Consider the following 24,870-nt stretch of genomic DNA (forward strand, 5'->3'; position numbering starts at 1 on the left):
AAGCAATAGTGTTGTGTGAAACTGAATGGGTAGAAACTGGAAGCTGCCCTCCACATTAATCTTAACAGTGGAAAATGTCTAGCCTAGTGGTTGTCATCAAGGACTCTGGTACTAAACTGTCTGGATTCAAACCAAGCTTCATTATTTATGGTCCGTGTGACTTACAGGAAGTTGTTTAATTTCTCTGTGACTCAGCTTCTGGTCTTTAAAATGGGCGTGAAAATACTATGTGCATCCAAGGCTGACTATGTATCATATGATATAATGTATGTGTGGTGCTTAGCACAGAGTAGTGCCTGGAATGCAGTGAATGCTGAATAAATAGTAGGAGGATTGCTTTTATTATGGATATTATGATCTGTCACTTATACATTGTATCCTGGACAAGATTTACCTGGAAATGCATCTGGCAAAAAAAAAAAAAAAAGGGGGGGGGCTCAGTAAATGCTTTCTCAATTATTATTCTGCCAGAAAGGTCATGCTGGTAAAACTGTGTGCTGGGTTGATGGTTTGGGGGTTTGGGTGGTGACGGTAGGCTGAACAAGGTTAGGGGAGGCTTCTGGTAAAATGGGCTCAGCACAGACTCCTTATAACAAGAAAATTTATTGTTTAGTCGGTGGAAAGGGATCATGAGATCTGGTTTTCAGTCCTACCTCCGGTACACAACAGTAAGTTGTGCGAGTCTACAGTTCATCTACCTCTCTTGGTATGTCCTCATTTTTAAAAATAAGGAGTTAAGACCAGATGGGGTTTGTTGTTAACAGTGGTTGTTAACTGTGGGCTGGGGTGGAGAATTTACCAGAAACTGTTTTAAATTTTGTATGTCTGTGTTTCCATCCCCTATTTTCCCTTTGCCTTCAGGTTCTTTCCCCTCTTGTGAAAAATCCTGTCTTTCCTGGTAACCACATAGTACGTAAAGCACCTCATTGCTCAAGTGGCAATCTTGTAACCCGGAAACCAAGGAAAGAGTTGTCTTCACATTCATTTGTGTGTGAAAGTCTAGGTGGGGCCCTAAGTGCATTGAAATTCAGGGGACTCCTTTCATAGGTTTATAGAAAAGTTGACTCAGGAAGTGACTATTCCATTTCCTATCTTTGCTTAAATGTGTTGGGCTGATGTAGGAAATATGCGATTTGGTAGCCGAAATCAAATTTCAGTAACTTATAAAAGGAGCAGAAACAAAGGATTTTTAACTCTCACCATTTGTGCTGCACATGAAACAGGTCTATGAAAATATATAAGGACAGATTGATAAAGAAGAGAGAACTTCAAGATCTTTCTGGGAGCAGTTTAAGGGAGCTCTGATTGGATTTGTTCTTATTAGGAATAGGAAGGGATTTCTCTTTGTCAGACCTATGTGCTGCCTTAGATGAGAATGTAACCAGAGTGTTCATCTCAATCCATGAGAGCAGCTCTGTGGAAGATCTGTTGACAGGCCTACCTACTACTTACAGATGCTTTAGAGGACAGCAATGGGTTTGCATGTTGGCAGGGAGGAATCGAGGGAGATTTATTCGATCTTAGTGTAAGCCTACTTAGTCAGAGCAGCTCCATCTGGTTAAACAATGATTTTGTTGTTTATGCAGTAAAACTTAAACTGACCCCGTGCCCGCCCCCCGGGAACTTACTTAAAAACAAGTCCCAGAAACCAGTCCTAGGTAACAAAGCCCAAATACAAGGGCGGGTCAGGCCAGGTGGAGGTATCTGATCAGTGGGGAGCATACTGTCTCCTTAGCTACCAAGGAGTATGGGCCCTGCCCTCTGGACACCTTTTGGGCGCTAATTCTGACCAAAGTGATAGGCTAGGTCAAATATGTACTAGGGTAAATTGTAATTCAATTGGCCACCCATGTGTGACCTAGCATGACTGTGCAGCTTTCTCTGTGTGTTACAATCTCATTGGCCACCTGTGCGTGGCCAAGCCCAACCACATGGCCTTTGCCCTTAAAAGCTAGCCTATAAGGCAGAGAGAGGTCTCCTCTTTGCAAGAGATGGCCCTGGCCAGTCAGTTTCTCGATTCTTGGCGCAAAATAAAGCTTGGCTTGACCTTCGCTTTGTATCAGTCTCGCTCCTTTGACCACGAACCCAACATTAGTAAGAGAAATATTATTCTTTTATGATTTTATGAGACATAGAAAAACAAGAGCATGGTGTGGTCTCAGCCTGGCTAGCTAATTGAAGGAAGACTTAAATGCTGGAGTCCCAGAGGAAGGTTTCATAACCCTCAAACGCGTGGGATCCAGCATAGGGTGGAAGTACACTGAGTTAGGGAGATCATGTTTCTGTCTTACTTCCAGCTCTGTTACTAACTTGCTGTGTAATCTTGGGCAAGTCTGAGTTTTACTTCCCAACATATAAATGAGGCTGGGCTAACATAGCCTCCAAAATACATGGCTGGCTTTAATAGTTTGATCTCAAGGTCCTGTGTGATAATAATTGAAACCTAGCAACATTAGAATGTTACAGACGGTCCAGGTAGGTTGAAGAGGGTGGTACAGGGAGAGAGGGTCTCCCCTGCTTAATGAATTTATGTAAGAGAAAAGAAAGGTAATCACTAAATATTGGTATAGTGACCTTTACTCCTTAACTTCCTGTGAAATTGTTGGTTCCAGGAGTATAGACTCAAGGAAAAGTATAAAATTGGGAGTAGTGATTTTTCTTTGAAAGAAGAGTAGGTTTTGATTAAGTCGTTATGTGGAGACATGAATCCTTTAAATTTCGGTCATACAACCAATATTCTTCAAGAATGTAAAGACTATTAAGTTGTATTCTATGACAGTGAAGTGTTGTTTTAAGAAACAGGTGAAAAGTGAGATTTGCTTTTTAGAGAGGTCATTCTGGCTGTATGTGGTATGGAGGATGGTTTGGAGACAAGAAAGACTGGATAATGAAATCCTAATGATAAGTTCCTCATCTTGGAAGGGGTAGTGATAATGGGAGAGGTTGTATGGGAGAGGGAGAAGTTGAACTCCCAGGTTTCTGGTTTGGGCAACTGGGAAGATGAGAATGCTATTTGCTGATACAGCAAACAGAAACAGATAGAGAGTAGAGGATGGTGGTTTAATACTTATGGAGCAAAAAAAGTCTGAGGCTTTGGTGTAGGTTCTGTGCTTTCTTGGTAATCAGATAACTTTCAAATGCTTTTTAATCTCAGAAAAGAGTATATGTATCAGTGTATGTATCTTGTTGCTAGGGGAGAGGGTTGCTATGGAGATTAATGATGTCATAACGCCCACTGTGATCCAATAAGGACCCTCTGGTGGGTCTGACTCAGTCTTCAGGCTGAAGGTTATTTGAAGTTATCCTATCCTGGCCAGAGCATGTGATGTATGGAAAAGTCTATGTTGGGGGGCCGATATGAAGGGATACAAGCAGTTATATGTTTATATGTTTGTTTTGCTTTTTTTTTTTTTAACTGTTAGGGAAAAAAGAGCCTAGAATCCTCCCTTTCTAGGTTATTGGTTCCAAACCTGATTTTTTCTGTTTCCATGGTTCAAAGGGGCACAGTTTTCCTAATTCCTAGTTGAAGGCACACAGAGTTATCAAATGTGTTTTTAATCACATTTAGTCTTAGTTATTTGAAGTAACAAAGTTAAAATGTATTTTTCCTTCTTAGAGTGGAAATCTCAAGGTATTTAATCTTGGAGAAATGCCTTTCGCTCATTTGGATGTGAGACACTTCTGTACCCTGCTTATTTGCACAACGTTTGTCTCTGTGCCTTCAAATGCTGAGATAAAAGGTAAACCAATAATGGAGTACTTTTAAACTTTAGGATATTAACTGTCTTTTCAACCTACCCTGTAGAAGTGCATAACAAGTAGATAGATTATTACTGGAAATATTTTAGGAAGTCCATACACAAATGATATGTTCTTACTAGCCAGCCTCATGTTTAAGGTAACTAATGGTAACAAACATTTTGCAGGATAAAAGTCAAGCTAAAAGACACTTTCCAGACCTTTTCATATAGTCTTCTAATAGGTTAATTATCTGAAATCTCATTGCCTAATACTCAACTAACTGGAAACTTATTTGTGGTCCTTAATCTTTGAGATAATTAGATAAATACGGAAAAATATGCAGAGATTTAAAGGGAGTTGGGGGAAATTGGAGGGGGAGATGAATCATGAGAGACTGTGGACTCTAAGGAACTAACTGAGGGTTTTGGAGGGGCAAAGGGTGGGAGGTTGGGTGAGCCTGGTGGTGGGTATTGTGGAGGGCACATATTGCATGGAGCACCGGGTGTGGTGCCTAAACAATGAATTCTGGAACGCTGAAAAGAAATTAAAAAAAATAAAAATTTTTTAAAAAGTAAAATTTAAACATAATTACAGAATTATTAAATCATGTCTACTGAATTTTCCTTATTGCAGAAGGTAATCAGAACAATTCATTTCACAAAGATTTGTAAGTATAAGAATTGAAACAATAGGGTTGTCATTTTATCCTCAATAGAGACATTCTTTATTGGTACCTGGTGGGGGTCCCATGTCAAATCATAATTTGTACCGCAAATTACAATCTTTTTGTAGATTCTTTTCTTCACCTCAATATGTATCATGAGAGGCATTAAAATGAACAAATGGGCAAAAATGAAAGGAAATTATGAGCAGAAAGGCAACATGAGGGCAGTACTATAGTACTATTAGATTTGCTAGTGAGAAAATCTATAGAATTACTTGTTCATTTGCTTTTTAAACCACCAGTTGGGGCAGCCATTGCCGTCCACTGCTCCTCCCGACAAATAAAATGGGCTTTTTACTCTCCTCAGCTGCCTCACACTTTTTCTTAAGTCCTTCGGAAGAGTGGCCCTGGCTTTCCCTGGGATAGTAATGAACTTTAGTTGGAGAATTCAGTTGACCAGAATGGAATGACAAGATCTGCTTGTTCTAATCCTTAAGGCATTAAGCCATAGTAGTCATATTTTACATTTCCTATCCCTTTTGTGTTATATGCATATAGTAAACACTGAATTAATACTGATTGGTTCTTGGTATTAGAGAGATTTATGTAATAAAGTGTTCCCATCTTAGGCCAAATTCTGGTCTATATAACCACAGAGATAACTCCATGTTCAACTGCCTGCTTCTGTGAAAACTTAGTAGCTAGGTAAGGCAAAGTCATATTTGCATATAGCAGTAATCTAGACTTTTTTTTTTTTAAAGATTTTATTTATCTATTTGACAGACAGAGATCACAAGCAGGCAGAGAGGCAGTCAGAGAGAGAGGGGGAAGCAGGCTCCCCTCTGAGCAGACAGCCTGATGCGGGGCTCCATCCCAGGACCCTGAGATCATGACCCGAGCCGAAGGCAGAGGTTTAACCCACTGAGCCACCCAGGTGCCCCTAATCTAGACTTTTTAACAGCTTTATTGATATGATTTCCATAACATAAAACACAGACTTTTAAAGTGTACTGTTGGGCGCCTGGGTGGCTCAGTGGGTTAAAGCCTCTGCCTTTGGCTCAGGCCACGATCCCAGGGTCCTGGGATCGAGCCCCAGGGAGCCTGCTTCCCTTCCTCTCTCTCTGCCTGCCTCTCTGCCTACTTGGGATCTCTGTCTGTCAAATAAATAAATAAAATCTTTAAAAAAAAAAAAAGTGTACTGTTGAGTGGTCTGTAGTATCTTCACAATATACTTGTTTAACAACCCCAGCTACTCAATTCCAGAATATTTATATCCCCTTCCCCAAGGAAATCAAATATTTATACAGTAGTCATGTGTTATTTTTCCTTTCCTCCAGCTCCTGGCTACCACTAATTGACTTTTGTCTCTACGGATTTGCCTATTATGAATATTTCATATAAATTGGTCTTATGTGATCTTTTGTGATTGATTTATTTCAAATTAGCTTAAAGTTTTCAGGGCCTTTGGATGTTGTAGCGTCGATCAGTACTTCATTCTTATGGCTGAATAATATTCCATTGTATAGATGTACTACAGTTTATTTATCTATTCACCACCTGGTGGACATATGGAAGTGATCTAGATTTAGCAAATTTTGTCATAAGATACAGGAAAAAAAGTAAAAATATTTTATTGATTTTATTTCAGTTAATCCTCCTGAGGATTTTGAGATAGTGGACCCTGGATATTTAGGTTATCTGTCTTTGCAATGGCAACCTCCACTGTTTCTGGATAATTTGAAAGACTGCCCAATAGAGTATGAATTAAAATACCGAAACATTGGTAGCAAATATTGGAAGGTAAGTAAAGCAAGCACATGCAAACTTGTTGTGATTATTAGGAACTTTCTTTTAATTTTTGATGTCAGTGTCCACTCTGAATCCTGTATCTCAATAGCTATTATTATTATTATTTTTTAAAGATTTGTTTATTTGACTGAGAGAAAGAACACAAGTAGGCAGAATGGCAGCAGAGGCAGAGGTAGAAGCAGGCTCCCCTTTGAAGAGGGACCCCGGTGTGGGGCTCCACCCCAAGACCCTGGGATCATGACCTGAGCCAAAGGCAAACACTTAACCGACTGAGCCACCCAGGCACCCTCTCAATAGTTATTGTTAAGAAATAATAAGCTGGGGCACCTGGGTGGCTCAGTGGGTTAAGCCGCTGCCTTCGGCTCAGGTCATGATCCCAGGGTCCTGGGATCGAGTCCTGCATCGGGCTCTCTGCTCAGCGGGGAGCCTGCTTCCCTCTCTCTCTCTCTGCCTGCCTCTCTGTCTACTTGTGGTCTCTGTCTGTCAAATAAACAAATAAAATCTTTAAAAGAAAAAAAAAAAAAGAAATAATAAGCTGCCATGCCTGCTGCTATCGCCTGAGTATCCTGCCACATCTATTTTTACCACACCCAGTATTAAGACTACCATTTGAAGTGTAGGAAAAAAAAAATTGATTACATGGAATATAGCCTTGAAGAATACTTACACATTTTACTGTATTTTATGGTTACGTAAATACCTGTATAAGAGTCTTATATAGGCTATTGGACCGTAAGCTTTTTCTTTGTAGGAATTAAGCCTTATTTATCTTTGCACTTGACCCCAGAACAAAGCATAGTTCTTTGCATATATTATAGTAAGTGTTCAGTGAAACTTTATTGACTTATTAAGGACATAGTCAAGCATGTTCAAAGATTTCTGTTGTATGAGGCATACTGTTAGCTTCCTCAATTCATAGGTAGTTTCAAGAGACAATTCAAGTACATTTATTGAGCAACATTTTGTGCCAGGCACTTGGCTAGGTATCAAGAATACAAGGATAAATGACATGATTGTAGTCCTCTGGGAGCTCATAGTTTGTCTGCCTTTCTCCAGTTGCCTCCCAGGTTTTACTGTATATGGTTCCTGAAGAGTTCAAATGATACTTGAAATGTGATTAGAAACATTTGTCATGTAATAGGCATATGGTATCTGAAAATTATCTCTTGATTTCAAGTTTGTTATAGCTCAAGATCTTGCATAGAGACTCTTTTCTTTTCCAGATTTTTTGGGGGTTATTTTGGTTTTGTTTCGTTTGTTGTCATTGTTTGTTTTTAAATAAGTTCTACACCCAGCATGGGGCTTGAACTCACAACCCTAAGATCAAGAGTCCCATGCTCTACCCATTAGACCAGGCAGGCACCCCTGGGTTTATTCTGTATAAGATGTTAAGATTCTCAAACGATACAATATGCAGAAATGAGCCTGCCTAGAAATATCTAGGACATTGTATCTGATAATCATTAGGAATTTCTTAGATATTGGTATCACTCCAGGGTGACTTCTTAGCCCCAATAATGTGGCTCATGATGCTGTCACTGTAAGTTTGACTTTGTCTCATCTTCTTATCAAACAGACCGTCATTACCAAGAATCTATATTACAAAGATGGGTTTGATCTTAACAAAGGTGTTGAAGCAAAGATACACACACTTGTGCCAGCACAATGCACAAATGGATTGGAAGTTCGAAGTTCATGGTCAGAAGCTACTTATTGGACATCACCAAGAGGTTAAAATAAAGCTCTTTTCATATTTAATACTGTCAGAACAACCCATACAGGGCATAAGGCCCTTAACCCTTATTTACTAGATTGTATGTATAAATGAAAGTGTGGCAGCAGATAGAATTCTTCTTAGGAGTGGATGACTGGCCATTTTGAATCCTTTAAATCAGCAAACAAATTTGGCAAAACCTGCATCTTAATATAGTTAATATAGTTCCCAGGTTTTTTTTTGTTTGTTTAAAGATTTTATTTATTTGACAGACAGAGATCACAACCAGGCAGAGAGGCAGGCAGAAAAAGAGGAAGGGAAGCAGGCTCCCCGCTGAGCAGAGAGCCCGATGTGGGGTTTGATCCCAGGACCCTGGGATCGTGACCTGAGATGAAGGCAGAGGCTTTAACCCACTGAGCCACCCAGGTGCTCCTATAGTTCCCAGTTTTGAGGTCATATTAGTAAATACGTATGTGAGTATTTGCTCAACTGCTCAGAGCATCCTAGAATAATTTTTATTTTTAATTTTTTTTTATTTTTAAAGATTTTTTATTTGTTTGACAGAAATAGAGAGTGGGAGAGCACAGGCAAGGGGAGCAGCAGACAGAGAGAGAGGGAGAAGCAGGCCCTCGCTGAGTAGGGAGCCTGATGCAGGGTTCAATTCCAGGACCCTGGGCTCATGACCTGAGCTGAAGACAGTTGCCCAACTAACTGAGCCACCCAGGCACCCTGCATCCTAGAATTATTCATTTAGTACCTTTTCATATGCTTATACTAGTACCATTAAATGAGCCCTCAAAAGTTTTTTGATTTTTACATGCCCCATTACAGTGAAGTGACTTCTAATAATTTCCTTTTAGAATATTCCTGATTATATATTGATTGCTAAATGAAATAGAGAGATCAAAAGAAATGAATTAAATTGCATAGTGATTTCCCAAATTACTCATAACCATGCCTCTCAGGCATTGATAGTTCATTCATTCTTTAGGAAACGAGGATACCAAAGTTCGGGAAATGGACTGTGTATATTACAACTGGCAACATTTACTCTGTTCTTGGAAACCTGGTGTGAGTGCCCATTTGGTTACCAATTACCAATTGTTTTACTGGTAAGTATTTTTATAATAAGAATTCCATATTAAGAAAGTATCTGTAAATATTATAGTATGAATAACTATTTTTACTAAATTGAATTTATTATTTTTCGGAGTTGCATTTATGATGAAGGTTGCTTACAATTATTTGGGGTTTTCAAGGGGGGATAAGTAGGTTTAGGCTGTATCTACTGGAAGTCACTCTATGGGGTGATACAGGAATGCAACACTGTTCCTGTACTGGATTAAATTTTGTATCCTTTAGATATATAGGATTATAACCTAAAAAGTTTTGGCAGGTACCTATTAATGCTGAATCCTTTTCCTGATTTCCCTTTTTTAACTATCACTGAGGCTTTACACTTAGAGCCATCTGAATCTTCTATCTCCTTCATTCCTTCATTGTTTCATGATAACATTGTTCACTGCATTCTGACACTGCTTTTCAAGGTTGCACATCTGTTCTTCACTTCCCATCTCTACTGTAAGAACTCTACTGTAGGCTCACCTCTGTTCCGCAACTGGATGACTCCCATAGTTTCCCAAATGATGGTCTCTGCTTCCAGGCTCTTCCCTTCCTATTCATTCTGCACAGTGTAGCCAGATTTATCTTTCTATATTGCTATTTTCATATATCAAAACCTTCCAGTGGCTCTTCATTGCTCCAGGATAAAAATCTTGTCTGGCATTCAAATGTCTGCCTCACTTTATCACTGCTCTTCCAACATTACCTTCTACTATCTCTGGTGTGAGTGTTCCACTCCATTTAGACCCATCTCTACATTTTCTTTCTCACCTCTGTTATGATTCTTTATGCCTTTGTGTGCATTACTATCTGGAATGCCCTCTGGCTTTCTCCCTAACCCTTACCCATCACCCATCTTTTAGGCCCATCTGGTATTCAGTTTCATTAACTCTTTACTGATCACATCAACTTCTGTTCAGTTTTTCTCCGAACTATTACTTATTTTAGCTCTTAATTCCTTGTCCGAATGACATTTAAATTTTTGTCATATATGTGTGCTTTGTCTGGTCCCTTAAATTTTTAAGTGATTAGTGGGCACGAACTGTTTCTTACATTTCTTTTCACTATCTGTGCTGTGCTATGCCTATCATAGATCATCACAAAATATTCATTAAATGAGAGTATTGGTACATTGATAAATATGTATCAGAATTTATGCATTTATTAAATAACGTTAAAAAGCAAGAGAGGACAAAGTGTTACTCTTTGTGTTTCAGACCCATGGCTTTTTTTTTTAGACAAATCATAAGACATAACTGATAAGCCATAAGCTATTGAGAATACTGAGAACTAGGTTCTAACGCCTGCTCTGGCATCATTGAGTTTGGTGGTCTTGGGCAAGCCATTTTCCTTTCTGGGGTTTCTTCATCTGGAATTGGCTGGGTCAATCTCTACAGTCTAATTTATTTGTTCATTAATTCAACAAATTTTAAGCAATTATAAAATGCCAGGCACTGTTCTAGATAAAAAGGCTGAAAGTATACCCTTTTATACATTGTAGTTCATATATGACATAGCTTTATCCTCATCTTAGTAGTGAGGGGTAAATATTGACATCTTAGAAACTGGAAAATAAGGTTGCCATGAGGCTTCACGCTGGCACATAGTAAATCTGGGTAAAGTCAAGCCTAAAACTCAAGTCTCCCAAACAAAATTAGGTGAACTAACCAAGAGACTGTAACTTTGCAAAATCTGCCCAAAGTAAATACTTGACTACTTGAAAAGGGAAATTAAAGCTAATATATTATAGAATGCTTGTATTTTCTTCCCTCTCTCTAGCTGCTGGCAGCTATTGTGTTAAAAAATAAAGTGATTTTCACTATCATAAAATTCTGTTATCACCCCCCTCATGCAAATACATAACAACTTGGGATAAAAAACAAAACAAACAATGGAAACAACCTGACTACTTGGCAAAAAGTGAATTCAGTAAAGTCTGGCCATTTGTATCAGCACCTGGTCAGCTACTAGCTTGGCCTAATTTCAAGAGGGATTTTGGCTGCTTTTGCATTGCAAAATATAATTTAGGAAAATAAACCAGACATTTGTGTTTTGAAAATCAGTAGGGAAATCCACCCTAATTCCCATTAGCTTTAATACTGGAAAGAGGTTAACTTTCAGTGAGTGATATGGCAACATTTCTTGTCAAAGAGAATGGGAAATTACATATTTGCCAGACAGCTCTTTTTCTTTTTGACCCCTCTGTTGGCTTTTCTGAGGCTTAGCTCTTGATGTGTATGGTATCTTCAGAGGACTATCATTCATTTTATTAAACATAGCAGTATTTTGTAAGTCTGCTTTTTAGATGTGCTTTCTTCTAATATAAGTTCTCCAGTACAATATTAAAAGGACAACATCACCCAGCATTATATATTTAAACCCTAGGTTTTTTTAAAATAGAAATCTTACTCTTTGATTCACAAATCCTGTGGGCAAGTTAATATCACTTCAATACATGAGTAAGAATCCTTGCCTTATCCTTGATATTTTGTAAAGACTCCCATCAGATTGTAATCTCCATGAAATTATCAAATATGCTTTCTTTATTATTATATCTCTAGCACATAGCATAGGATTTGGCACAGAGTTGGTGCCCAATAAATATTGGATGTTATTAAATGATTTTTTTATTCACTTGGTATCTTAAAATAATTGAAAAATGAATACCATGATACTTTAAGATATTGGGAAGCACAATTCTTACAATACCTCTTTTTACAGGTTTGAGGGCTTGAAGCACGCAATACAGTGCCCCGATTACATCAAGGCTAATGGAAAAAATACAGGTTGCAGGTTTCCCCATTTGGAGTCATCAGACTATAAAGATTTCTATATCTGTGTTAATGGATCATCAGAATCCCATCCTATCCAACCCAGCTATTTTATTTTTCAGCTTCAAAATATAGGTGAGTTAAACAACTTCAAAATGTTTCTAGTTTAAGCCATTTACAATCACATGGAAGAGAAGAGATGGAGACAAAGATATAGAAAAAGTTATGGAAATGCAAAGCCTAAGAAATGAGGGCCAAGAGAGTATATGAAGAAGCTCTTATTAAATATAAAAGTATAGGAATAAGGAATCTCAGCAAGAATTTTTTTTTTAATTTTTATTTAGAATTTACAATTTATTCCCTAGCTTCAAAGCATTGGTCTGCTGTAAAGTATTTTGGTCTAGAGTTAATAATGGAGTAATTATAGAATCCCTTATTCCCACATCTCAATGCACAAATGGTTAGATATTCTGAGTTGGAGTTCTTAGTTCTAGTGTTACAATAATGTCAGGTTTTAGAGTCAGCCATACCTGGATCTGAATCTTAGATTTACCAGTTTATAGCTGTATAACTTTGGGCAAATTTTAAAGTCTGTTTCAATTTCCTTATCAGTAAAATGAGGATGATAGAGGACACTTCATAGGCTTATTGTGAGACATGAGTGAGGTTTTTTTTTTTTTTTAAGATTTTATTTGAGAGGAGAGCGACCAAGAGAGAGCATTGCAGATTGATGGGGGGAGGGAAGAAGGAGAAACAGACTCCCTTGTTGAGCAGGGAGCCCAAAGAGGGGCTCGATTTCAGGACCCTGGGATCATGACCTGAGCTGAAGACAGACGCTTAAGCGACTAAGCCATGTAGACACCGCCATGAGTGAGTTTATGATGTGATATCCCTGGTTCAGTGCCTGACACATCATAAGGTCTAAATGAGAGTTAGCTATTGATAAAAATAGTAGTGGTAATTGTTGTGGCAGCTGTTCCTAATGCTACCAAATGGAAAAATGACTGTAATGATTTGGATCTTCTAAGTTTTCTTTTGGGTTTAAATATTTGTCAATATGTGATTTACCAAAATTTAGTTTCCAAAATAACCAAGTTTCTCAATAAACTAATCTTGGTTGCCAAGCAACTTTGATTTTAATTCACATTGTAGAGATTAGTCTTGACCCATCCGATTTATGTTAGAGATTTCTCTTACTAGGTGTCCCTAGCTTTTGATAAGAGCTACTGCTAAACTTAATGACTTCCATGTTGAAATGACTTCCTTTCGCTTTTCAGTTAAACCTTTGCCACCAGAGTACCTTAGTCTTACTGTGGAGAATTCAGAGGAAGTTAACCTGAGATGGAGCATGCCTAAAGGACCCATCCCAGCCAAATGTTTTATTTATGAAATTGAATTCACCGAAGATGACACTACCTGGGTGGTACGAACATTGCATTTGTTTGGAAAAAACGTAAACATAGTTTTTAATTTTTTTTAAATATAGACTTAATAAAATAAGCAAATACGAGAACCAAAATCAGTTGCTATCCATATAAGGAATAGAATATGACATGTATCTTAGTATAATTTCCAGAAAACAATATAATGTAGGGGACAAAAGAAAGATGCTTGCTTGTAGTCTGAAAGGATAATCAGTCATAGAAATTTTAAAGCTACGTTAGGACTTTAGAGATAATGTAATCAGTTGTTTCTAATATTGTGCCAATAAATTAAAGTTGCCAAGTGCAGGTATGAGATGGGTTATGATGAGGGCTTTGGTGAAAAGGAAAACAGCACAATAAAACCACTTCTTGAGGAACAAGCATCATGTCAGAATTAGACTCTGACAGGGCTACTTGAATTGCTGGTAATGCAGGAGAGGGGCTGACAGAGGAAGGAGACAATGATTGCAAAACTCATTACCCCCCAGTAACAACAGTGTGATGATGCCTTTAGCCCTACATTGTTATAAGTTAATTTTATTCATTGATTTCCAACTTAGAAAGTGGTGGAGACGCATAGGTGAGCCATTAGTTCTAATCAATTAATTTCACCTACGGATAAGAAGAAAACTGGGAGTTGAATTGATTTACAAGTCCCAAGAAAATGAATTGACTTACAAATTATTCAGCTAGTCCCAGTCCACTATGTTATGCCGGTTCCCAAGAAAAGATACAATAAAATAGAAGCTGTTATTTTGGATGAGAGATACTGTTCAGTTCTTTGAAATGCAAAACTCAAGCAATTTCTTCATTGATTTTTTTTTTTCCCTTTGAGAACATCTAGCCTTGTGTATTCTCATATCTGAAGAAGTTTCATGCTAAGCCCTGAGCACTGTTATGTAGCTTTTATGGCAGTTAGCCAAAATAAGGAGAGAGAGAGAGAGAGAGAGGAAAAAAAAAAAGACTTTATGTGTATGAACTCTGTAGTTTCCATAGAAATAACATTCACATGATGGCTCCTTTTGCTAACTCAGTATCTGTAGCATATTCCAGTTTATGTAATCTGCGAAATTTGACACTACTCCAAATACTGGTTATCATAAACAATAAAGCTATGTAGACATTTTGCTCTGTCCCACATGCCTTTACTACAGGTGATCCATTATTAGTATAGAAAAATTTTATAATACAGATAAGGAAGGGAAGAAAAATAATAAAAAAAACCCCACCATGCAGAGAGATAATCGCTGTGAAGATTTGATATATGGGGGTGCCTGGGTGGTTCAGTGGATCAAAGCCTCTGCCTTCGGCTCAGGTCATAATCCCAGGGTTGATCCCAGGATCAAGCCCCACGTTGGGCTCTCTGCTCAGCAGGGAGCCTGTTTCCCTTCCTCTCTCTCTGTCTACTTGTGATCTCTGTCAAATAAATAAAATTAAAAAAAAAAAAGATTTGGTATATAGCTTTCTTGTCATTTGATATGTATATTTCATGTAATAAAATCTGCTACCAAAATGACAAGTCAAATAAATGAGATCTATCTAGCTGCAATTAGATCAAATAATAGCATCTTATTTTTTACTTGGCTTTCAGACTACCACAGTTGAAAATGAGATTCAAATCACCAGAACATCAAATGAAAGTAAAAAATTGTGCTTTTTGGTAAGAAGTAAAATAAATATGTATTGCTCAGATGATGGACTCTGGAGTGAGTGGAGTGATGAACAATGCTGGAAAGGTAAGAGATAAGAGCAGTAACTGAATAGCTATTTGGTAACAAATATATTTTCTTTCAATGTGTTTTGTAATAATGGAAATAAAAATGCTCTTGCATATAGTCTATAAATAGATAAATTAGCAAGCACCTCAAACATAGATTTATAGAAAAGAAAATTAAGCTACAGTTTTATGAAAGTGCATTACTGATTTTAAAGTTTAATTTTATATCCCCTGTAATAAATGAATTCTATTTTAGTCCAACTTAAGAACACAAGGTATGACTCTCTTTCTTTCTTCCTAATTTTCTATATAATTTGTCTTTTATTATCTTCATTCTCCTTCTGAAACAACCAGTTTGATTTTAGGATAAAACTACTTTCTTTTTCCTCAACAAAAAATGCATCTCCATTCCTCATAACCTCTCTTACCAAACATGCATATCGTACTATCCTTGCATACAGATGTGTTTTCCTTATTATTTCTAGCAGCTTTAATTATATGTATTAATTAGAATTCTTAATCCTTAGAAATTTAATTTATAGTGAAACTAAAGCAATTGTGAATTGTATATTTTGCCAACATGCTTTAGATTGGAAAATTTATGAATACATTTCATAATTTCTAGAAACATATGTTTCTTCACAATATAGTCTTTCACTATAACACAAGACATGCTTACCGACAGACCCCAATATCGTAGTTTCTTTGTAATAGTGTTTAAAAAACAAAATTCAACTGTGTAAATTTGAAGATCTGATTTGCTTTATGTAAGATTTATAAATTGTGCAACATCCCATTTTGCAAATAGGAAGGAGCTCTGAGGAGCTGTATGAAATGGAAGGTTTTATAGGCAGAAGGGGGAAAATTATGGATTATTTTAGGAAAGGTCACTTTCCTTTATGGGATGAAAGGGGTCAGAGGTCCACCAGGCAGATTATCTCACTAGTACTGATCAGGTAATTCCAGACACTTGATAAAGGTCATGTCCCTGGCACAATGCTGAAACTGTAATTAAGTTAGATTTTAAGTCTTAGTTTTCTGGTGTGGAGCTTAGCACAAGGGACTCCATTTTGAGCCTGTTATCTTTTTCCTTTAGCAATAGGAAGAAAAAATAGATAAACCTATGTTCAGCAATTAATGTTTTAGTATTTTATCTTATTTAAAAATGTCTTTTTTTCGGGGCACCTGATGGCTCAGTGGGTTAAAGCCTCTGCCTTCTGTTCAGGTCATGAACTTGGGTTCCTGGGATCCAGCCCCACAACAGGCTCTCTGCTTGGCAGGGATCAAAGAGATCCCTTCCTCTCTCTCTGCCTGCCTCTCTGCCTACTTGTGATCTCTGTCTGTCAAATGAATAAATAAAATTTTAAATAAATAAATAAATAAAATAAAAATGTCTTTTTTCTTTAAAAAAAAAAAGATTTTATTTATTTGCGAGAGAGACAGAGAGAGAGAGAGAGAGAGTGAATTGGGGAAGGGGCAGAGGGAGAAGTAGACTCCCCACTGAGTGGGGAGCCATATGTGGGGCTGATGCAGGGCCGGATGAGGGGCTCGATCCCAGGATTCTGGATCATGACCTGTGCTGAAAGCAGACACTTAAGGACTGAGGCACCCAGGTGCCCCCAAAATGATCTTTGTTTATTACTATATTATGGATATTTAGAGCTATCCTTCATTTAACTTACTAAAACTTTTTTTTTTTTTTAAAGGCTTTGTTTATTTATTTGACAGACAGAGATCACAGGTAGGCAGAGAGAGAGGAAGGATGAAGCAGGCTCCCTGCTGAGCAGAGAGCCCGATGCGATGCCAGGGCTCCATCCCAGGACCCTAAGATCATGACCTGAGCCAAAGGCAGAGGCTTTAACCCACTGAGCTACCCAGGTGCCCCTAACTTACCAAAACTTTTAAGGTTTTATGTTACCAAAAAGAGTTGGGGAAACAAAAAAATTCACCTAAAAACTCTTATTTCATAAACATCTATCTAATTGTTCTCAATTATGTTTATATTACTCACAAAAACTTGATAAGACATGAAACAAAGTCAACCGTCATCTCAAACTATTTTTTCATGCTGACAAGTTTTGTAAGAGATAACATGAACTCTTTTGACCTTTAATAAGCCTTGGTAGAAAAAAAGAATTATGTTTAATCCTGGTAACTTGAAAGACATACCTGTTTTAATTAAACCAACAAACTTAAAGTAGTTTTAATACCCAGTATTTTCCCAGATCATGTAAACCTGAAACTCATTTGGGTTAGTTTCTTATTATATTTCTGAGAATTGTTTATATAAATGTTTAATTTTCTTTAAGTTGGTTAAATAGAATTTTTTTACAAATTAATTTTGACAGTACTATCCATAGGCAGAAAAATATCTTACAATACATGTATATATAAACACACACAAATGGGCGCCTGGGTGTCTCAGTTGGTTAAGCTTCTGACTTCTGCTCAGGTCATAACCTCAAGCCCCAGCAAGGCTCAAGCCCCAGCAGGGCTCCAAGCTCAGCAGGGAGTCTACTTATCCCTTTCCCTCTGCCCTTCCCCCCTGCATGTGTGCACGTGTGTGTGTGTGTGCACGCACGTTTGTGTATGCATGCTCACTCTCTCTGTTTCAAATAAAATGTTAAAAAATAAATAACTAGAAATATACAGACAGAAAACTTATAGCTTCCATTTAAAAAATACTGCCATTGAATCAGGTACAATAATACAAATTAGTATTTGTGAGAAGCATTCATCTAAGTTTCAAATGACCTTTTTATTTTTGAGTTCTTCTGGTAAGAATTACCTCCCTGAAGTTTGTACTTTAAAGAGATAACCTAGATAAAAGCACTTACCAAAGACAGAGGGAAAGAATGCTTGTTCCTCCAACAAGGACTTTAGTTTCCTAAGGCCAGAATTGTTACAATACTTAACAAGCCTTTAGAAATAAACAGGGGAGGTTTAGGGAGGGATAAAAAGGAAGAAGTGAACTTTAAACTACTTCTACAGCTGCATTTCTCATTCTGTAAAGATTTGTAAGATAAGGACAATTATTCTTATTTTCTCCAACAACTGGATTGCACCCTAAATGACATAAGAGGTTGATCCTCCTATTAAAGTACCTTATCTTCAATTTGCTTTTTTATACCACGGATCTTTGGAATGTTTTAGTAAATCCTTTTACAAAGGCTTCAGAAGGTTTTTCTTTCTGGGTGCATAATTTCCTTTCGGTTTAGGGAAGGAAGCCTAAAAAAAAAAAAATTCTTTCAGGCTCTGTGTATCAGCTTTCAGTGTCTGACCAACTTGTGACCATAGAACTGCTAAAGAATCCTTTAGACTATCTTGTGAATTTTCAGCTGGGACAAACAGTTTTTCTGGCAGTACTTAACAATCCCCACTTGGTGTAAGAGGGGCCCCAAGGAGGATGTAAAGGATATTACCTTCCGAAGATCCAGAGTCACTCCTAAAGATAGCCCTAGGAAGGAATCAAGCACCTGCATGTCCCAGGCAGCAGGAATCCAAGCCTGATTTGTAGGACACACAAACGAGACAAGCAAGAAGGCATATAGCTAGCTATCTCTGGGAGAGACAGGATCAATAACCAGTGGGTCTGGATTTGAAAAGGAAGGGACAATATTAAATTTTATTTTCTTCTCTTGAGCACTATGCAGAGATTTGTGAGAGCTGACTCTGATAAGAATTCTCACCCTTTGCTGGCTTCTACCAGTTTTCCCAAGATGCCCTTTGTAGACTCCAGAATTTGGCAAAGTTTTTAATTAATTTTAGTGTTAGCTTCCCTTGGCTGTTTAAGGGAATAACATAGCAGTTTATGAGAAAATCCCCTAGGGTCTCATCAACTCTGGGAGGGGCCCATACGGGAACCTTCCTTCAGGGAAGGATGAATATGAGGACATTTGAGTTGATGTTGAAGAATTTGCATAGGGCCTTTGTAAAGTCTGTATAAAACTTCTAAGCAAAACTTTTAAGCAAACCTTTTAAGCAAAGGCCTTCTTTCTGAGTGTACAATTTAAACTTGGACCAATTCACCCTTGTTCCAGAGTTGGAGGGAAGCATCTCCTGTTGCTTCTATCTGCCCCTGAACATTGGCTGTCAGCTGATCATTTGTAGGAGGGCCTAAGAGCAATTCTGGTCATATTTTGGGGGGGGGAGGGTGGCGGAGGAAAGTTTTCTCAGGGACCCATATGATTTGTCTCTTAACTGCAATATACCGGTAGGAAGAACACCCGTTAGCATCTAATAAGGTCCTTGTGAGTAGGGGTGTTGAATGGCCACTAATCTTTCCAACTCCTCTCTAAATTTGTATGATCTGAAAGCGAAAGTAAAGGGGCTTTATAATTTAAAAGAATAGCTGCTGTCCCTGGGACATGAATTCTTCACAGTGAGGGTCCAAGATATACCTGAAAAGGACTTCATATGGGAAGACCTGAAGCTGGTAGAGCCTGATTAAAGAGCCCTGGAAAGTAGGAATTATAAAGGATAGCAAAATGAGTTCCACCACCCTTATTGGGTGCTTCTGCTAAAATCACTTCCTAGCTTTCAGTATTTACACAAGTAACCCATATACCCTGGACCTGGAGATCAGGCAAGAGTATTCTCTGTAAATGTTAGAGGAAAGGGGAAGCTGAACTAGGCAGATGGAGCCAGATTTTGAAAAGGAGAATTTACATTGGATGTAGACTTTAATTTTTTTCTAATCTTTGTTCTTCCATTTTGTTAAGGGAGCCCCTAAGGCTTGCCATATTATATTCCTTTGTGTTCCATTTTTATTTTTAAAAGATTTTATTTATTTATTTGACAGAGAGAGTGGGAGAGAACACAAGCAGGGGGAGAGGGAGAAGCAAGCAAGGCGCCCGATGCAGGGCTTGATCCCAGGACTCTGGGACCACAACCCGAGGCGAAGGCAGATACTCAACAACTGAGCCACCCAGGCACCTGTGGAAAAAAATTTAGTTTTTCCACAGCTGTCAATAGGATGAGTGCTCCCTAAAAGCTTCAATCTAGAAATCTAATTCAAAAGATCCATTTTCTGGCCATTGATAAGTAAGATCTATTAATCTCAATAGTGACTCAAATCAGTAAGCCTCTCTATGGACACAAAAGATATCGCAAAGGAGAGTACACCAGATACAGCCCTCACAGGATTCAGTCTAAGAGAACAAAGACCTTTATTATCACAACGAGACAACAAAAATTGAGATAACAAAGGCCCCTTATGAACTGAGACCCCTTAAGACAAAATTCCCCTGACAGCTGGCAGAGTCAGACCAAGAAACCTAGGTCTAGACTAGTTTAGCCCAAGTTCTGTTTTTACATTGGACCCAGGCCTAACTCCGTCTGCTCAGATCCACAGCCTGTTCAGCTCTCTGCCAAATGCACACTGGTACATGTACCCTTTGGTTGGCAGAATATTCTCACTGGTCATAAAGCCAAGCTCTCAAGTTGTAGAAAGTGACAAAAAGAAACCAAGGCAAAGGATTAATAGAAAACAAAAGTACTAATACCAAATCTTTACCAGACGTACTGCACCCAAGGAACTTGTTCCATAAATATTTTCTCCTGTTAATCTACATTTAGAAAAGAAAAGGACTCTCACCACTCTTGCTTTCATGAGACTCTATAGGCAGAGATCTAGGAGACTCACATAGTAAGAATTCTTGCCAGCCAGTTAAAATTTATCCTGCCGAATACACTAACTGTTCTGGAGGAAAAATGTTCCTTCTAGTCTTCTAGGTTCTTTGGCTTCTCTAATAATTAAACTGATATAAGATAGATTAACAATAAAAAAAGTTAATTTCATAAGTACAGGGGCCCCATGGAAATGTGAGACCCAAGGACAATTAGGGCAGTTGAGGCTTATATGCCATCATGAGCTAAGGAATGGGACTGGGACCTGGCTTTTCAAAGTAGGAGAAGGGTAATTCACAGGACAATAGGAAGAGGGGGATAGCCCCACAGGGGATATGTTCCAAGACCCCTAATGGATGCCTAACACCATGGAGAGTACTGAACCCTCTATAAACTGTTTTTTCCTATATAATCTATGGTAAAGTTTAATTTAGGAGTAGGCACAGAAAGAGATTTAACAGCAATAGCTAATAAAATAGAACAGTTATAACAATATACTGTGATAAAAGCTATGTGAATGTGGTCTTTCTTTTTTTTTTTTTTAAGATTTTATTTATTTATTTGACAGACAGAGATCACAAGTAGGCAGAGAGGCAGGCAGAGGGGGTTGGGGGGAAGCAGGCTCCCTGCTGAGCAGAGAGCCCGATTTTAGGCTGGATCCCAGGACCCTGGGACCATGACCTGAGCCGAAGGCAGAGGCTTTAACCCACTGAGACACCCAGGCGCCCCTGAATGTGGTCTTTAAAAATACCTTATACTCAATCTTCCCTTCTTGTGATGATGTGAGATGATAAAACGTCTAAGTGATGAGATGAAGTGAGGCAATACTGTAGGCATTATGACATAGCATTAGGCTACTGTTGATCTGATTATACATCAGAAGGAGGATCATCTGCTTCTGGACTGCAGTTGACCACTCGTAACTGAAACCATAGAAAGCAAAACCATGGAAAAAGATGGGTTTTTTTTGGTTTTGTTTGTTTATTTATTTATTTATTAGAAGAATTTATTTATTTGACAGAGAGAAATCACAAGTAGGCAGAGAGGCAGGCAGAGAGAGGAGGCAAGCAGGCTCCCCACTGAGCAGAGACCCTGATGTGGGGCTCCATCCCAGGACCTTGAGATCATGACCTGAGCCGAAGGCAGAGGCTTTAACCCATTTAGCCACCCAGACGCCCCCATGGATAAGGATGTTGATGGTGGTGGGATGCTACTGTAATTACATGATTCCCCTGCCATACAGATAGGTCATTCAAATGAAAGTTGTTTCTGGTAATAGCTTGCTCTCAGACCAGGCTGAGAATAAATAAAATCATTAAATAAATAAATAAATAAATAAATAAATAAAAATTCTTTTATGTGGTTAAGGGAGAGGTAAACATTTTTCTTGAGTCTGCTGAGTCTTTTTTTTTTTTTTTAAAGATTTTATTTATGTATATATAGAGAGAGGGAACACAAGCATGGGGAGGGAGTGAGACAGGGAGAAGCAGGCTTCCCTCTGAGCAGGGAGCCTGATTCAGGGCTCAGTCCTAGGATGTTGGGATCACGACCTGAGCCAAAGGCAGAAGCTTAAGAATTGAGCCACCCAGGCACCCTGCGTCTGCTGAGTCTTGATTGCCTTCAGCTCAAAATAATCCCCTTGCCAAGGTGGTGTATTTTCTGGTTATGTATTCTGCTCCCTGTTACCAGATTTTGCTCACTATAGCATTAGGTGATATAAAACTTTGACTTAGTAAGAGTTAAGAGATACACAAGACCTGTTTTTCTAATCACTTAGCTAATATTTCATCATTTTGGTATGAAATTTCACAAGGTAAAATTTTAAATGAAATCATATCGGAAAACAAGAATTGAGCTTTAGGGAGTTGTTTTTCCAAGTGCAATGAAGAGATGGGACGTTTAGTCAAGTAATTGTTCTATATACAAATTGCACAAATGGAAGGTATGCTATACTCAAACAAAACCGTGGTACCTATGCACTAGCAAATATGGCAGAGGCTTCCAAGTTTAACTCAGTTCTTCACCAGTTACTGGCTTACTTACAAACTAATTTAGCTTCAAAAATAATTGTAGGGTGCCTGGGTGGCTCAGTGGGTTAAAGCCTCTGCCTTCGGCTCAGGTCATGATCCCAGGGTCCTGGGATCGAGCCCCGCATCGGGCTCTCTGCTCCGCGGGGAGCCTGCTTCCTCCTCTCTCTCTCTGCCTGCCTCTCTGCCTACTTGTGATCTCTGTCTGTCAAATAATTAAATAAAATCTTCAAAAAAAAAAAAGATGAAAGTTATAAAAAAATTGTAAACATCTAACCTTTCCTTTTTTTTTTTTAACTGTTTAATCCTAGGTGACAAATGGAAGGAAACCGTAGTATTTTTCTTGATACCATTTGCTTTTATCTCACTGTTCGTTTTGTTAATAACTTGTCTGCTTTTGTATAATCAAAGGGCTTTACTGAAAACGGTAAGTTGTATAACATAATGTTTAGTCTGAGATAGTAGCTAACAAATAAATGTTCTGTGTTTAGAATTGATAGACCTATGTTTTTATAATTTTTCCTATAAACTGTGGATATACAACTGATGTTGTATGGATTATGATGATGTCTTCAGAAAATACAATAATTTAAAAAATTAATCCTATAAAGCTAAATTTGGAGGTGGATTTACTTTTGTTGAAATATAGGAATAATGTTTTGGAATATGAAACACTATTCACCTCTAGTTTAGGGAACAATATAAGGAAAGAGTTACAGGAGAAAAGCAGGATTGGGAGGAAAGAAAGAGTGACTTAAACTGAATATATATATATATTAGTAATATAACTTACTAATTATACTAGTAATTACTAATTATATTAGAAATATATTACTAGTATGTCACAGGCAAATATCCCCCAAATTGAAAAAGATAGTGTCTGCCCTCCAAGAGTTTATATACTCTAGTTGGGGAGATAGAATCCATAAAAAGTAATAATCTGTACTGTGAGCTGTTTTTAGATAGTTCCTATTTAAGCTGTACAAATGTTACACAATTTCAGAAAATGAAGGTCAATAAAGATTGGTGGGCTTTAAGGAGAAACTGTGATTTGTAGAAAAATATCTTAATGCCAAGTCTTTTAAAGATAAAGGGAAATTTGAATGTGCATGAAATGTTTCACTGTATTTCTCTGCTGAACGCTTTTTTAAAATCTATTTCTCTGAGTTACTAATCTGAGTTGAAATAGTTTGTGTTATTACTGATTATTTGTTAATAATGGAGCTCTTTTTTTAATTTCAGATCTTTCAGGCAAAAAAAGAAGTCTTTTCTCATCAGGAGACATTTTTTTGACTCATTAACTTTCAGTCTTATGACCAAATGTTAAATATGAGTCTTATTAAACTGAAGCTTTTCACCAAATATTGAATAAATCTTGTTTTAAAAGCATTGTTGTATTTAAGTAGACTTTAGAATACTCAAACCTTCAACTAGTAGTACATTTTCTGGATTCTATTAAGTTTTCTCCTCATTAATGCATAGTCAGAGTACTACACATAGAGAAGTCAAGGGTTGGGTCAGATTCTAATCACTGATGTGTTAATAAAACAGTGTGATTTTATAATTTGCACTAAGCCAGAAATATTGTTGAATTTTGGAAAATGAGATTCTCATTAAAAAAAAAATAATACTTGGGATGAATGTAGTCACCATAAGTAAAGTCGTTTGGCTTTAAAATTAACCTGTGGAGAGGATTAATAAGAAATAAGAAGTTTTCAGTACATTGATAGTCTAAATATGTGCTTTATATTTTGTGGAAAAAGGTGGAAGAAATGAATGCATAGGAAGGCTGAAAATAATGAAATGAGTAGAGAGATCATATTTGAAAAATCCAGATGTCACAAATATGTAGTAAAAGCTTGGGAGTTTCCTGTACTAGTTGGCAGGCCGCATCTCCTACTTTCTGATGGTGTGATTATTTATTTATTTATTTATTTTTAAGTTCAGGAACCAAAAGGCAGAAGCCTTGAAATTACTAAGAAGCCTTTTAAAAGTAAATATAACTTTCAGACTAATTGACAATTAACTTCTGGGAGAGAACATGGCAACCTAAGTGTAGAGAGTTGCTTTAAAACTTAGGGAATAATGACCTATAGATTACAGTCAAGAGCCAAGTTTTAGTTTGGACAAATTTCTTTTAATATAATTCAGAGTGTTTTTTCCTTGTGGTCCACAGACCAATAGAGTAGGGATTTCTTGGGAGCTTATTAGAAATGCAGAATCTCAGACCTTAACCCAAAACTTCTTAATTAG

At 37.6% G+C, this 24,870-nt stretch overlaps 1 protein-coding gene across 10 annotated transcripts in view; it reads left to right on the forward strand.

Annotated features, from left to right (window-relative positions):
• The window catches only part of IL13RA2 (interleukin 13 receptor subunit alpha 2), a 69,948-nt gene extending 45,942 nt beyond the window's left edge, over window positions 1–24,006 (forward strand). For 5 of the 10 annotated variants that reach the window (XM_082716403.1, XM_082716405.1, XM_082716401.1 and 2 more), the window contains 9 exons: window positions 3,617–3,740; window positions 6,054–6,205; window positions 7,791–7,944; window positions 8,920–9,040; window positions 11,772–11,956; window positions 13,099–13,274; window positions 14,837–14,981; window positions 22,929–23,044; window positions 23,860–24,006. In XM_082716403.1, coding sequence (XP_082572529.1) covers window positions 3,650–3,740; window positions 6,054–6,205; window positions 7,791–7,944; window positions 8,920–9,040; window positions 11,772–11,956; window positions 13,099–13,274; window positions 14,837–14,981; window positions 22,929–23,044; window positions 23,860–23,910 — 1,191 coding nt within the window. In that variant the 5' untranslated portion in view covers window positions 3,617–3,649 and the 3' untranslated portion in view covers window positions 23,911–24,006. Of the gene's footprint in view, window positions 1–3,307; window positions 3,328–3,616; window positions 3,741–6,053; window positions 6,206–7,790; window positions 7,945–8,919; window positions 9,041–11,771; window positions 11,957–13,098; window positions 13,275–14,836; window positions 14,982–22,928; window positions 23,045–23,859 lie in introns of those variants that run through there. The other 5 variants (XM_082716407.1, XM_082716400.1, XM_082716408.1 and 2 more) reach the window with 2 other exon arrangements.
• Window positions 24,007–24,870: the final 864 nt, after the last annotated feature.

The sequence above is a fragment of the Mustela nivalis genome (genome assembly GCF_964662115.1).
Source record: "Mustela nivalis genome assembly, chromosome: X".
Lineage (NCBI taxonomy): Eukaryota > Metazoa > Chordata > Mammalia > Carnivora > Mustelidae > Mustela > Mustela nivalis.